The following is a 16880-nucleotide window of genomic DNA, read 5'->3' as shown; positions in this document are numbered from 1 at the left end:
CGATAACCAAAGCGAGAGCGACATAAAATTTTTGTTTCCCTTTACGTTTATTTGCATCTCCCGAAATAAGATTGTTACACGCTGAATGGGAGTGCTTTATCTCGCGGATCAGACGAGGCAGTAAAATCCTTCAGATAATAATGGGAAGCGGTTGTATATTCCTGGCGCAAGCACGTCCCGGCCTCAACAATCGATAGGTAACTGTAAATCGATCTATGTGAGAAAACAATCGGACTTTCCTGCGCCAATATTATTATCGTGCTATAAAACAATAGAGTTAAGTGCCTTCGCAGTGCCGCGGCCTGCTTTCAATACTTTGCCTGTAGTACTGCTTAACATGCCAATGCTACATTGCTAGTTCCCTGCATATCGATTTCAAAACAAAACAATTTGCTACAGTCAGGCAACCCTTAAAATACTTACCGAGTAATATACCATATAGTCAACAGACCACAGTCACAATTGATTAATATTTATCTACCTCTACCTCTGGTGATGGCAGAAATAGCAATTTCACAGAAGACAGATGTATAGAAAATAATGGTGATTAGACCGATGCAATTCTATTAAAAGCCATTTATTAGTTAAGAGTTTATTATAGGTTATAGCGTCGATTTGGAAAACGGTAAAGATGTCATAATTGTCTGTAAATTTAAATAAATACAAGAATTGTGATGTGATTGTGATACTGTAAGCTAATTTGAATTTTTACGATGCGTACCTATTCTGGCTACGTCGTATAAAATATAAAGCGAATCCACCAAAAAAAGAGAAGAACAATGTAAAAACTCACTATTGTCAATTTGTAAATTAGGTACACTAGTTTTGTTATAAAGTGGTTTGAACAGCAAATAAATAAATGGCAACAAGAAACGACTGAACAAGTAACAAAACAACGTTTTGTACCAAGTCACTCCTCTAAGATATTAAGCAGCTAATTAACCGGTAATTCATATAAATAGTCGCCAGAATAATTCGGACAACAAATTATCTGCGATAGGATATCTGAAGACATAACTTAACGGATATTGACGTCAATTTGAGACGCAATAAAACTGATACTGAACAAAATTATATTATATATTATGACATTCAACACAATTATATTATATCCTAGTTATAGAAAAATCTAATCTATGAAACATTTTCAAGGCGTAGGTACTCCACAGCTCAAGCAGATTTATTGCTGCGATATGCAAAGCGGGCGTCAAACTGAGCATTTCTCACCCAATTTAGAGAAGGTCGGGAGCATCCGCGGTCCTTTCCCCGGGAACTATCCAATAAAAAGTTTGTCGTCGCCGCCGAATAGCTAATGTCTGGTAATTTGTTCGACACACTGGTGACAGTTTACAAACTGGAGACTGTGAGTCACTGTGAAGAATGCCGACGTGAGCGACGAATACCGCTTCGCTTCATAAATGGCGACTAGAACCATGTGCCAATTAAACGAGACGACGGAACACGAAATTCGTGTCTGCAGTTCGTAGTGTACAGGGTTTGACAGTTTACTTCAGAGGATATAATTTTCAATTATATTTCGAGAGACTCGTCCCACGCTAAGGATATGATGGGAAGTTGGCGTTAATAATCTTCCAAAGTGTGAGCAATATTGTCAAAAGTGTGAGGTGTATAACCTGGTGCATGAAGCAGCGCGCGGGCGTCGCTGCATCACGGACCCCGCTGTGCGCGGACGCGCCTCGGGGCTCCGCCATTTAATTTATCGCGAACAATCACATTACCATATCACTAATGTAATGCGGTCGCATTCGAATATGCGCCTTAAACGGTTTTTCGATTCCTTTGTTGTCCAAAATTTATGAATCCTGTAAACTCTTTCGTATCACGCCCGCAGTCGTGGATTTTTGTGAAGATGGAGATACTTTATGATCGTTGTTTTACAATCGTCTTACAACATTTTCACGTGAAACGGACAATATACTGAAACATGTGCATATGTCGAAAAATATACAGAACATTCGTTTTGTATCGAAAACATGAAGCGGAATTTGCATTTTTAGAGGCTCGTTCGTGCATAACAGTAAAAAAATAGTTTATTTTAACTGTGTTTATAATGCAACTTCAAAAACACATACACAAAAAACCTATTTCATGCAGATGTAACTTTGAAGTGCGGATTTATGTCACGCACCCTTAACGCAATGTTATTTTTATGCCGTAAAGTGGGTAGACATAGACAATTGACAAATAAAATATAGTAATCATACCGCAGGTCATTGAGTTCACCCTTTATTATTAAAAGCTAGAACCCATCATATTAAAGTAATATTCAAATCGTGTCACACAAAAGAATCCCATCCCAGTTCGGGTTTCGAAGAATGTGTAGCATGGTAACACAATACGCGCTCTGCGCCGCTCTGCTGGGAGCTAGCGAACGTAAATTGGTGAAACAAGATAGTACTAAATCAACCCTACTTTGCTTGCTTTAATTTTTATTGCTCACAAGCCCGATAAATTCAGTATTTACAAGTTGACTCTACTTGTTCACATTACACTGAACGACAAAGATAATGTATACGGACTTAACAATCAGACTGGAATTATAATTCTTATTCCGTTATACAACTATTCTGAAGTCAACGCGGAGAAAGTCGCTGACAGCAGTTGGAGAGATAAAGAGGGTTTAACAGCGACATGATTTCACTAACAGTAAAAAATAAATTGGTAACAATTTCATCAAAAGAAGCTTAATATTTTTGCTGGCTAGTTTACAATTCCGTGCCTTGAAATTAATTCCATTGTGAAATTAAAACTTTTGTCCGCACACATCGATTTTAGTGGCAGATTAATTCAACGAAATTACTTTTAGTTTCATCCGATTTCAAAAATATTTATTTGTAAAATGTAATGTAAATCTCTCGGAATTGTTACACTTTATAGAGTGCGTACGTACATACAGACATGTAATATTGTAATATGTAGTAGAGATTTAAAATACAATACCAATCCGACATTATCGCCCAAAAGTGGGGACTGCGATCCGGCCAATGAATACCATAACACAAACGGAATAACACGTTTCAATGCGGCAAAAATAGGGCTTGATTGACACGTGATCCAGGAGCGATCTCAATGGTGAATGAACCATACAGATTTTTTATGCAGGTATTTTTATTACCCCATTGTGGATAGTAGATTAGCCCGCAGCAATGCGGAAAATATTTAATAGGGAGTTAATATCACAATGCTGGATTTGGGGAGCAAATTGCACTTTTTACTGGGAGCAAGAGATGTTCTTTATTGTTAGGTTTTTTAATAGATTTTGATGAAGGGTTGCGTTTTTTAATTTTTTATGAGGTTAGTTATTATTTGATCGGGATTTAGTTTCGTGAAATATTAAATTATTGCTTGCAAGTTATGGTTGTTAAAAACTCCAATGAAATATGAGAAAAAACTCAATTTTACTCATATTTTCGATGAAAGTTAGCAGACTTACAGAAACAAACTTGGAAATGCACGGCCGAGCATTCTCCAACTAATAAACACTTTCTGGTTGTGGTAATCCCAGTATTGTAATGGGAATGGCTACGAAGTGAAGCATCAGTACAGTCAAAAACATACCAAAATAAGAAGTTATATGGTAAAGAGAGACGGTAGCACCGAAAAACGCAAAGGAGTCAGACCACCACCATGTAAATTATTTCACTGGCCGAACATCTTGAGTTATCGCACTCGACTGCCATAAACTCCCAGCGCAGGTTTATCAGGGAACGGCCATGTTGCCATATTTCATTAGCCAACGTTCTGTGTGTTTGGGCGTAAAAATATCATATTAATCTCACAAGTTACGACTCGTCTTTAGACCGTTGTTGTAGGACAAAAATTTATTGTGACTCAAGTAATGATTCACTGATTTTGTACTACAACATGTGATTAAAGAAACCACATTAAATTACGCGACCCTAAGGCAATTTTATTCTTCGATAATCGTCAAAAAGAGATTGCAATGCGTGTGAATTTTAATGGACAGTACATGAATGTGAGCACTTAGGATGCGAGAAAATTTAACGCTGTGTGACACAGCATAATCTGCCAATTACATCTTGCAAACTTATGATAACCAGTAATAAGTGCCGACAAATATTAACCAGTTTATTTTTATGGAATTCCATTACTGTACCGTTTGCATTTTACACATTAAAATTCCAATTATTTTTGTCATTAGTGTTCTTAATAAGATATTGTCGACACGGTTTTTTTTGCAGCTAATATACTCTTTAAAATGTTTAATACACAAGGATTTCAACATTCAGTTTATGAATTCACTTAATAACCAAACCACCATGATTGTGGTATTTATTATAATGCTTCAGTAACTAAGCATTCAAATGTCAGTTACATTGTTAGGTAATAGCTCGAGAAACAGTCATTTTGATTAACTTACAACAGTACTCATAATAATTTATTAATATATAATATATTTACCAAATTGACATAGGAGATACATTTTGACACGTAGCAGGCCATTGACTATTTCAGTAAGTATACCAAATGTTTCAAGTTTTAGATGAGTTCTTCTTAGAACTATCAGAATTCTTCATAGTCGTATTCCTCATGACTGAGAGTCGTCAAATGAAACACACACGACTTTCTTTGCACTATTGATGTATGCCATTGCCTTCTCAATTTCATAAATGGATAAACAACCTAAGTGGAGGTTTCCTTACGATGTTTTCCTTCACCGTAAGCCAGTGTAGTTTTCATCGACCACGAAAACTACATGAGCCAGATTGGTACATTACATACACGAACCAGGGACCTTTGGATCTACAGGCGGGCATCTTAACTATATCACAACAAGAATTTAATCAGGCAGTATAACTCGATATTTCGATGATATCTACTGGCAGCAAGTCGAATAAATCGCTGAGGTAGCAACAAAGGTTACAATTGAAATTTCCAAGATGCTAACATTTTTCTTAGTGGAAGCACGTATTTCTCGGCAGGAGACCCTCGCATCCTTACCACACAAAAACTGTTCGTCGGCAAGTCTCCATTATAATTGTATCACAAATGTGAGTACGTGACTAACAATTCGGCGAAATTGTGCATGCTATTTATTATGATTGCACCATGACGACTTTGACGACGACCGTTTAATTGTTATACTTTTATCCTAACTTTGAACTTGTATAAAAGTTTATGGTTACATATATTTTGTTTACAGTCAACTCACTTGAATTTTTATTAAAAGATGAAATATTGTCAATTCTTATAAATATTTAAGTAAGTGTTAGTCAAAAGCGTTTGCGATACTTATCACAGCTCGAAATATATCAGTTATTTTTTATAAAGAAATGTAAAAACATCAGTCACGCGACATTTTTTATAAAGCAGCATTTCACGTTTGAGCGATAATATTTGACATTTTTGATGCTGGAATTTCACGAAAACAATAGAGGGCCTGGAATTCATATCACGTCCCGATAACTATTGTATGTTCGTTTATCAATGAGTCAGTGAGTCATTCATCATCGTTAGTCAGCGACTACGGCTATGGACGGACGATGTAGTGTAGACAATATTGAATAAGCAACTTGTTATAGAAATAAGGCGAAACAAATTTGTTAAATCACTGGTGTGTTCCGGTCATTCGATTTATTGAAGGCATGAGAATCGAGCACAATTGATGTATGTAAACGCTAATAGAACATTGAATGTTGTTTACAAGGGCTAGCACGACATGGAAATTAATGGACATGGTGGAATTTCATTGGTAATATGGTATGGTCTGAAGATTATATAGAGTGTACATTTTATTAACATATATTTATTGTACAGTAGAGTTTTTTTATTAGTGTTTTCTTAGGAACTAGCTAGGATTTTTAATAGCTATAATATGTCCCACTGCTGGGCAAAAACAGAGAGCTGTCTCTGGTATTTTCCATTCACGACTTGACAAAATCTGTAAGTTCATCTGACCATCTTGTCCTAAGCCAGCTAGGAATAAATATTATTATTTTATCAAAGCAAACATTATGACCAAATGGCAGTAGATGGCACTGGTTGACTGTTTAAGAAATGTGTATAAATGCGTTGACTTAATGCTAAGTAGCAGTAGGTAGTCATAAATGTAATATCCGATAACTTTAGGCGACTACTGACACCAGCAAAAAGAAATACAGCAGATAACGAACAATTAAAGCAGTATGTAAGGTAAGTATTTATTCAAATGTTGGCAATTATTTCTTTGAAATAATCGCAAGAACTAATTACTAACTAATATTAACTAATAATAACGGATTTTATAAGTTTTTTTTATCAGGAGCGTGGTGAAACGATCTACGTGAACGATATCCCATCAGAAAAACAAAGTCTCTAGTAACAAAGAAATATTATGTTAATACATTACATTACAAGACATTGCCTATTGTATAGGTGATTTTGTGGAAATACTGACTAGTTGACAGCTAACAGTACTGTCAGAAAACACTAAGTTTCATTGTTGTGTCTGTCTGTCAGCGCATTATACCTTCATTTTTTAGCGAGCTGCACATTAAAATGACGTACTACGTACAAGATACGTACTTAAACTTAAATGACCTTATGCTAATAAGTAAGTACAGTAATGCTAAGGTAAAAATAAATTCCATAGCGAAGGTACCGCAAAGGAATCTAAAGTAAAACAAGTGTCTCCTCATATGGGATGTCAATACTTGGACGCGGTGACTTCATAAATATGCATTTCAAGAATAAGAACCGGCTTCCATAAACGAAAACCATCAAGTTTCTAGTTTCAATTTCTAAGTATAATGCACGTATTATAAAGTAAATTTCTAACAGATACTATCGCCACGTCGTCGTCGGCACGTAATCGTGGCATCGCTATATTTGTAACATTTAATTGAAGAATTTCTTTGCAAAATCCGTCTTGTCTTCGGAAACTACAAATTAACTCGATGTTTATTTGCACGATTCTACGCGATTGCCAATTACGTTATAACTTTCCAACATTGTTACAGCAGTAAGACCAGCAAAAACTGTATTGGCAGTAAGAGCAATCAAGAAACAATATTTCAGTATGACAAAGATGAATGAATGCCACAAAACACGTATCTCGCTTGAGGTGAAGTGTCAATATATCACGCCAACATAAAAGTTAAAGATGTGGGCCGAAATGGTGAAGAGTGATCGCAATTAGCAGATGCTCCATTTACTGGCCGGTGAAGAACACGGCAGGAGGGGCGCAGATGTCACGGCGATTGTTTGCAAATAACAAAATGGAGGCAGGGCTCCGCAACAGTTTCTAATTGTTCCACGACAATGCGTAATCTAACCGGCCCTATTCGCTGGCACGTCGCATGTCCCCAAGTTGGAATATGAAAATGTGTAGAGTAGAATTGTATAATAATATTCGGGATTTTAAAAACACAAACGTAAACAAGATTGATTTATTTTAATATTCTTTAGGCACTCTAGTCAAATTTTGTACGTACTCAAAACATCGTGTTTAAAAGATGAAAATCTGCCCACAAAAGAGCCTGTCAAAAGATATGATTAATATCCACTATACCAAATATTTGTAGTAGTTGTAAAGATATGATTAATCAAATATGTTGAAGAACATGGTATAGTAGATATTAGAGTAGTAACTTAGAAAACCGTCAAAGTCATTCGTATGTTGCTAGAGGAAACAAGGTACTTTCCCAGAAGATCCCGAGAAAAAGGAAAAACGAATAATAAATAGCGTTTAGTATCTGAATACGTATTATATAATAATTTAAATGACATCTGTGCTCATTCTCTAATTGTATGCCTGATGATATCGCGGTTTATTGCTTTTAATATCATCTGAATTTCAGAAAAAAAATATGTAGAGAAGATACATATTTTTTTAGATAGATCAAAATACTACTCCATTCCTTCTCTAACCTGCACCCAGTGCGTCCTGAGTCGCCAGGTGCCGCGGAGAACAAACAACCCGAGTTAGCTCTCTCGCGCCAAATTGCCCGTGTCGTGATCAGACGCACTACTAAGGCATCTGCTCACGTGTGAAATCTCTTCAATTTACACGCCACAATTGCCCTTGGCAAAGGGTAACCTGCTTTAGAATGTTTAGAGCCAACATTTAGTTTTATTCTCCTAATCTCGAATAGATTAAGTAATAACGCATTGTTGCACAAATCTCTTGAAGCTAATTATTATTTACGAAATTGTCTTACCGTGCTTCTTTGTTGGCGACGTGAATATACTCTGAGCAAATTGGAATCGATAATTACCTGAAACAAAAACAGACAATATTAATGTCGTCAGCGATACAAGATATAAGAAGTTACGTTATTAATTTATTACACCTCCATATAACCCTAATTCTGCGTCATTTCCGTTTTCGTGTGCGCAGAGGTCTCGCCCGCCGGACAGGACGTTAATTAGAAAATTATGTGGGAAATTATTAATAGGTCCGCCGTGTACCCGATTAGATAACAAACTAGTCCATTAGTCGACAAGGATAAACCTTCGGGGTTGAGGTGATGAAGGGTTATGGGCGTTGCAGGTATTGTTTTAAGGTTTAAATTGGTTTTGATGGTGTTGATTGAAAAGGACCTTGGAGCAGTGGCGCGGAGATAGAGTAGTAGCGAACAATACGTGGTTGGTTGGTTGGACGGGGGCGAGTGACGCGTGGTTGAGGAATGATCAGCCGAGTGGAAATGACGACTTAATGGATTATATGTGTCCGCCGACACCGAGATAAGTGTCGCACCCGTATCGGGCCTGTCGCCGGAGATTAGGCAACCAAATTACAAAAATTAATATTGTAATGGAAACGAACGGAACGGTTTCACACAACGATGCGCCCGCCCGATAAAACGCATTAAAATCGATCTTACGCACGCCACTCGAAATGATGTCGGACATTTCTTATTTTCGAAAAATGATCACCTTATTTGTGTTTGATTAATGGGCGCTAATTTTCAACATCCTGATTTTTTTTTGCTTTTAAGCTTCGAACGGGTCACGTGGAAAATTGCTACAACCAAATAACGACAACTTGGCCATTATTTTGAATGCCAATGTTTCCAATCACAATGAAGTGTCGATAAATTAAACAAAAACATCTTTTAACAACACAAGAAGTTATAGCTGTATCAAATGATAATTCAATAATACAATAAATTGAAAACTGTCCACCATTTTAATTTAAACTGGTCTAAAGTTTTGACATGACAAGTTGACCTGGCTTCAACAATGTATGTAAATTATGATACAGTTGGAACGGTATTTGAATCGGGGAAGAATGACACACGCATGTTTTACGTTAATTTTCACGTGATTGTACCAAACAATAACGTTTCTATTTAATTTGGATCGGAGTGTTCTTCGTGAATCACAAAGGCGAGTGACCCACATCAGACACATGTACCCACGCGAACCCCCAAACAGTTGCGTGTCGATGCGAACAACAGCAAATTGAATACCAACATATTGTTATAACGGCCGTCGGATTGCCTCCAAATATATATTAAATAGCGCCACAATAAGCTACAATTTACCGGCAATCTATTCTTTTATATGCAGGACAAGAAACGCCTCGCCACTCACGACAAAAAGTCGAAGGAGAGATCACCCGCTGGCCTTTTGTCCTGGATGTTTCTGGACAAACCAGCCCGTGGGAGCCGGTGTGAAATATTGAGCCCGTGTCATAGCGGGACGGACGCGATTCCCATTACAAAGCCATTTGCGCTGTTTACATAAAGGAGGAGGGACGCGAATGGTATGGACCCTAGTTGTGCGATTGCAAATTTTCCGCTTCTCGCGTGTCAAAGGAGATAATTTATTGCAATTGAGATACAGCAGGCGCCTCGGGTCCGGGCACAACACCTCGCATAAATAGTTGCACGACGGACGCCGGGACGCGGCCCGCCCTATCATCTCGACACCAAATAAAATTATGATCGCGAATATTTCTATATTAGAATGTGCTTGATGTAGAACGTACTATGATTAAACATTCAATGTTTTTTTATTATTTAACACGAAACTAAAGCAATCTTGTAGGTACATCAAGGTTTTGCCAGTCACGTGCATTTATTTATATATTTTTTTGTGAAAATAAAATAAAATAAAAATAAAAACAATACATATTTTCTTTTCTCTATACACCACATATACACATTTTTTAATAAAAGTTAACATTGCGCAGGTAAGGCAATTTACCCACTAGAATTTCGTTTTGGGCACGTACTCCAATTTTTTGCACAATAGCAGGTGTGAAACCCGAATCCTAAGGGAACACGCCCAATTGTTTAGACGAAAACTGGACACAATGAGCGCAGATACAAAGCTTTTATATTATGTGAACTGTTAAATTTTTCAAATGTTACATAGGATTCGATTTCTAGTCTTATGATTATAATGTAAGAGTAAAGAATGTACTGTAAGAGTATATTGTTTCCCAGAACCATCCTTCACCATGAGGTTTCTAGATAAAGTATCCGATGAAAGATATCTGCAGTAATTACATATTTCAAATTAAACATAATTGTACGCATTACATAAAATATTTTTGCACCATGCAGTCGAACAGGAAAATGATTGCATATAAATAAAAACATATATAGAGACAGTTTTAAAAATTCTGATAGCATTGTTCGATTTCGATCGATCGTGTAATCTATCATGTATTGATGATATTAGTCAATATTACCGTTTTATTAGGTCAAATACTTTAATAAAAACGAACTGATAATCACTTCACGTATAGATTGTGACATGGAAATAGCTCTGATATTTCCATCATTAACATCCCCATTATAAGCTTGCAAGTATACAAACACGCACGAAACGAACGTCGAACCTTTAAAACTAACATAGTAAATATCTGCGCATCACAATTTCGTTAACGTTGTAATACATTTTATTACAGCGCAAAGTTATACTGCCATGAATCAAGGCGTTTTGATTTGCAAAGTGCAAACACTTTGAATCGCTTCGGATATTCCAAATATAAGATGAACATTTAACATAATTTTACACAAATTAAGAAATATATAATCAAAGAGATCAGAGGATATATTAAACCAAACGGCTTTGGGTCAAATTGGCAGCTGCACCAAATGCATAATACGTAGACGTTTAATTTGATTAGAGGTTCCATCGAATATTATGGACTTATACCAAATTCGTTTAACTAAAATGGTGGTTGTAGATTCCCCGGGTGCAATTTAGTGAATAAATAGTTTCGAAACGGGAGTTTTGCGTGTCTAAGGCAAGATATTTTTTATTTAGTGGTTTCACGTACCTTATAATTTAGCATTATAATTTGATAATTACTTTAAATTTTAAGTAAGCATAAGAACTTTTTCGTGTGGGAATTCATCTCATGCTAGTTTCAACATATCCTATAAAATGTTCACATGTCATTAAAATAAGTCCTATGTTACTACGTAATTTTCAATTACGATATTAATGAACGATTTAAGACTCGCCATTAACATTATAAAAATTATATTAGTCTTTAACTTATTCAAAGTGTGTCATGAAATAAAGGGCATCCAAGAAAGTCTCAATTTGATTAATTTAATTAAGGATAGTGAGTAAACAAAATGTCAACAATCGTCAAAGTTCTTCAATTGAATTCTATCAACGGGAGTGTTAACAAGCAGCGACCGCGGCAATACGCCAGCGCACTACCTGGCCAGCTGCCTCAAACCCCCACTAAGCTCTCCTCTTCTTGCCCCTCAATTATCAAGCTATCTCTTTCACTCATATCACACCGAAGCCTGTCTGAGCGTCACAAAAAGCGGTTTCGCTCACTAGCATCGACGGTTTTTTGCTTTAGTGTGCGTGTAGTGTATTTTCTGACGAGCTTTAGCATGAAACAGATAAAGTAGAACTTGGGGCGCTTTATGCGGCGCTTAATTCGTTTTAAACTCGGGCGTGAATTTACCTGTTGGAACGCGTGAACCAGCGCGGCCTTGTGCGCGAGCGCAGCGCAGGTTTGAATCGGAGTTAGTTCCACCCCAGACCTCTTAGTGAATGCGCGTGTTGCGTTCTCGACGACCGACTTTGGTGAACGCACGATCCTGTCCAATTAGTGTTCTCGCGAGAAAACGGGTTAAGTGGCCGGTTCGGTTTGTGAAGTACTCAGTTTTGCGGCGGCATCATACGGACTAATGTTGGCCCCTGAGACGATGTATACGTGCGACTTTAGTGCTAGTTGATGGAAAAATAATAAAAACTATGTAAAAAGTGTATTTAGTGAAAGCAAAACAATGTGTTCGGCGTGGTATACGAGCGCCTTGGTTGTGCTAAGTGCTGCTGTGTCAGCACTGAGCGCCTCGCTGTCGGCGACCACAGGGGCGCGCTACCAGGCGCCTGACGAGTGCCGGTGGACCACCGATGACAGCGACGCGGGGGTCGCCTTGCAGTGCAGATTGAGGACTATAAATAGTGAACTAGAAAACACAAACTTTAGTGCAATTCAACCGCATCTTACCGTGAGATTGCGGCTCGAGTGCAGTGACGCACTTTTCTTTCAAAGCTCGCTAGCTCCCGGCAGCTTCCGTCAGCTAATTGAACTGCGGGAACTCACCATTGAATACTGCAAAATTGGGAATCTTTCCGACGGCGCGTTCACCGGTTTACGTGAATTAAGAAATTTAACCATACGAACGCACAATACCGATTGGTCTAGTATGTCACTTGAAATAACTTCCACAGCATTTTCTAGAGATGTGCAAAACCTAGAGAGATTAGATCTTAGTGAAAATAACATGTTTGTATTTCCGGAAGGAGCGCTGTGTTCCTTGAGAAACTTAGAATATTTGAACATGACAGGCAATAGAATGAGAGACATAAGTCATTTTCAATTTTCTACCGCGCATCGACACCCTACAGAAAAATGTGGAGATAATTTACTTGTGCTCGATCTATCTCGGAACATCATCGATACTTTACCACCAAACTTATTATCAGGATTACGAAGATTACAAAAATTAAACCTTCAAGGAAATGGACTGAATTCAATAGCAGATAGAGCTCTAGAAGGTCTTATATCTCTGACAACTATTCGATTTTCTGACAACATACTAACAAGCCTTCCTCCCGAACTATTTAGCGACACAAAAGAGTTGAAGGAAATCTACTTGAACAATAATACAATAACCGTATTAGCACCAGGATTATTTAGTGATTTAGTGCAACTTTTAGTATTGGACTTGTCGTGGAATGAACTTACTTCGGATTGGATAAATACCTCAACATTCTCTGGATTGAAAAGACTCGTGTATTTGGATTTTTCGCATAACAGAGTCTCAAAGATGGAAATAGCATTATTCCGAGATCTTCATAATTTACAAATATTGAAAATGCAAGAAAACTTCATTGAACACATTCCTGAAAATGTATTTAGTACTTTAAGTAACTTGCATACTTTAATTTTATCAAATAATAGATTGACAACAATAGAAAGCTATGCATTTACCGGATTACAAGTCTTAACAGTACTCTCTATAGATAGCAACCGAATCTCCAAAATCAATCCTCAATCACTACGCAATTGCTCATCTTTACAAGATCTTCACTTGAATGGAAACAGGTTGGACGAAGTACCCTTAGCCTTGAAAGAAATCCCACAATTGAAAACTCTTGATTTGGGTGAGAATTTAATTGTGAGCATAGAAAATGCATCATTTATTGCCATGCAACAAATGTACGGATTGAGGCTGACTGAAAATAATATCGGAAACATAAGCAAAGGTGTGTTTGACAAGATGACATCGCTAAAAATCCTAAATTTATCGAGGAATAAAATTCATAAAATTGAAGCCGGTGCATTTGACAACAACATAAATTTACAGGCAATTAGATTAGATGGAAATTATCTAACTGACATCGGAGGATTATTTGCAAAATTACCTAATTTGGTGTGGCTAAACATTTCTGACAATCGCCTCGGCTGGTTCGACTATGCTATGATCCCAACTGGATTGCAGTGGCTGGATATTCATGCTAATAGGATAGCGGAACTTGGAAACTATTTTGAAATAGAATCACAATTATCACTAAGTACCTTTGACGCCAGTTCTAATAAGTTGACAGAAATTACAGGAAGTGCTATTCCAAATTCTGTGGAAATGTTATATTTAAATGACAATTTGATATCTAAGGTACAATCATACACGTTTTTCAAGAAACCTAATTTAACTCGAGTCGATTTGTACGGAAACAAAATAACAAACTTGGACCCTAACTCATTGAGAATATCAGCCGTGCCTCAAGACAAATCAGTACCAGAGTTTTTCATAGGTGGAAACCCATTAGAATGTGATTGCACGATGGAGTGGTTGCAAAAAATTAATACTGGAAACAGAGCCAGAACTCAGCCAAAATTAATGGATTTGGACAGCATAAATTGCAAATTACTTTACAATCGTGGCAACGCATATGTTCCGTTGGTTGAGGCCGCATCCCATCAGTTTTTGTGTAAATATGAATTTCATTGTTTTGCATTGTGCCATTGCTGTGATTTCGATGCCTGCGACTGTGAAATGACTTGCCCAAACAATTGCACGTGTTACCACGATCAATCATGGTCAGCTAATGTTGTCGAGTGTTCAAGTGCCGGCTATGTGAATACGCTACCCGAAAGAATACCGATGGAGGCCACACAACTGTATCTTGATGGTAATGACATTAAAATGCTCCCAAGTCACGCATTTATCGGAAGAAAAAGGCTAAAGATACTGTATTTGAACGCTTCAAATATTGAAACTATTCACAACAGAACATTTAACGGATTAAAAGAACTAGAAGTATTGCATTTGGACTACAATAACCTTATTCAAATAGAAGGACAAGAGTTTGGAGGGTTGGATAATCTACGTGAACTGTATTTAAACAATAATAACATTAAACACATCGGAAAAGAAATGTTTGATCATATGGCACGTTTAAAAATATTACATTTGCACCATAATAGACTTATCACATTATCAGTTTGGCAAATAAATGCTGCCATAACAGAAATAACCTTATCATACAACCCGTGGTCGTGTGACTGTGATTATACAGAAATGTTCCGGGAATGGGCGAAACGAGTGAATTCCATTACTGATCTATCAAATATAAGATGCATTTATTCTAAAGGCAATAGGACAGAAATCGTGCCATACAGTGATAGCATATTTAGTGAACCAGATTCAGGATTCAGCGTAATTAATGAAAATGGATCAATTTGCACTGGATTACCGAGTATAAATAACAGTATTAACGGAAATCTTACTGCAACAAAAACTATAATCACAAATGAAGTAGTTCAAGATTATATGTTGTTAATTATAAGCCTAGGTTTATTATTGTTAGTGCTATTTGTGAGCACAATTGTTTTCGTATTCAGACAGGAAATGAGAGTGTGGTTCCATTCCAAGTATGGAGTGAGATTATTTTATAGATCAAGTGACATAGACCGGGAAAGCAGGGAGAAAATGTTCGATGCATTTGTAAGCTATAGTTCTAAAGACGAAGCGTGGGTTGCTGAGGAACTCGTACCAATGTTAGAGCGCGGTGACCCCTCCTACAAATTATGCTTACATTACCGCGATATACCCATGGGCAGCTATGCCGCAGAGAATATTATGCAAGCTGTTGAATCTTCGCGCCGTACCATAATGGTTCTGAGCGAGAATTTTATAAAATCAGAATGGTGTCGTTATGACTTTAAATCGGCCCACCATCAAGTATTGAGAGACAGACGAAGAAGACTGATAGTTATTTTGTTAGGTGATGTGCCTCAGAAAGATCTCGATCAGGACATTAAATTGTATTTGAAGACAAATACATATCTACACACGAGTGATAAGTTGTTTTGGGAGAAGTTGAGGTTCGCGTTGCCGGATGTGCAAGGTGGTCCGAGAATTCGTGATGTGCCAAGCCCCGTAGTGAATTCAAGTGTAGCTATGCACAGACACCATCATGCTAGGAATCATTTGGGCGCATTACCGCCTCCGCCAGTGCATGGAGCTCACCCTGTGCTCCCCCCACACCCCTCGCATAATCCACATCAAATGCCTCCTCGTGCGTCACCACGTACGATGTCCGTCCATGTATGAAAGTATTAGTGATGTGAAATGTGACTGATATCAGTGTAGTGACAAAAACTGCGTAACAGTGAATGTGACTTTCAGAAAATTGTGATGGCTAGTCTGTTAACGTATGTATTGTAAATAAACATTTTATTATCAGCTGTATATATACAAATGCCTAGTTTTAAGGTGTATTTTTAATTTAAAAAGACGTTTATATAAATGTTTTACCACAATTAAACGTCATTTTAAAATAGAAGTATAAATTTAGTGATTGATCGATTTTTATATTGCAGTAAATGTAACTATTGTGTTAGGCCTATTTAGGCTGTGTTTGATGGGCAAGTCTTGCCAATTACTATTAAAGTGACTTAATAAGGCATTGGTGCCGATATCTGTGATAAAATTAGATGTAGATCTAGTACTTTTATTATCCAATTAATGTAAATATTATGTAACTTACAATTAGTCATACACGAAAGAAATATTTATTGTAAATCTTCTCGAAAATTGACGCTGTCAAGAAGTGATAAACGAGAAATAAAATATCAAATGAATATACACATTTTTTTATTAACAACCTACAACATTTTTTACATAAGATATATGACAAACACAGCAAAAATATAAATACAAATCACATTACCTTTTTTTATTTTTATTTAAAAACATAAAAACAATATTTTCATATAGTATTTAATAAATGATTTGAACGTATAGCAACGACACAAAATAAATCATATCCAAATACAATAGACGGTAGAGACATTGACACATTGTTTAGAATGTCTTTTTCTGTTCTTAGAGAGAAACACACAACTAGTCATTCAACTTTAGTAT

General features: G+C 36.9%; 2 protein-coding genes across 2 annotated transcripts in view; one reads left to right on the top strand and one right to left on the bottom strand.

Annotated features, from left to right (window-relative positions):
- Su(var)3-3 (Suppressor of variegation 3-3) overlaps positions 1-16880 on the bottom strand; it is a 305347-nt gene that overhangs the window by 153283 nt on the left and 135184 nt on the right. The gene's annotated exons all lie outside the window — the stretch shown is intronic.
- Positions 11976-16601, top strand: Tollo (tollo). The gene has a single exon (XM_053748324.2). The coding sequence runs from the start codon at positions 12231-12233 to the stop codon at positions 16065-16067; it is 3837 nt and encodes a 1278-aa protein (XP_053604299.1). The 5' UTR covers positions 11976-12230; the 3' UTR covers positions 16068-16601.

Source organism: Plodia interpunctella, chromosome 8 (assembly GCF_027563975.2).
Source record: "Plodia interpunctella isolate USDA-ARS_2022_Savannah chromosome 8, ilPloInte3.2, whole genome shotgun sequence".
Classification (NCBI taxonomy): domain Eukaryota; kingdom Metazoa; phylum Arthropoda; class Insecta; order Lepidoptera; family Pyralidae; genus Plodia; species Plodia interpunctella.
The sequence above is the reverse complement of the archived record's forward strand: the minus strand, read 5'-3'. Positions and strand labels throughout refer to the sequence as shown.

Bases quoted from the DNA above. Each gene is read 5' to 3' on its own strand.
- Tollo (XM_053748324.2), top strand. From the start codon at position 12,231: ATGTGTTCGGCGTGGTATACGAGCGCCTTGGTTGTGCTAAGTGCTGCT.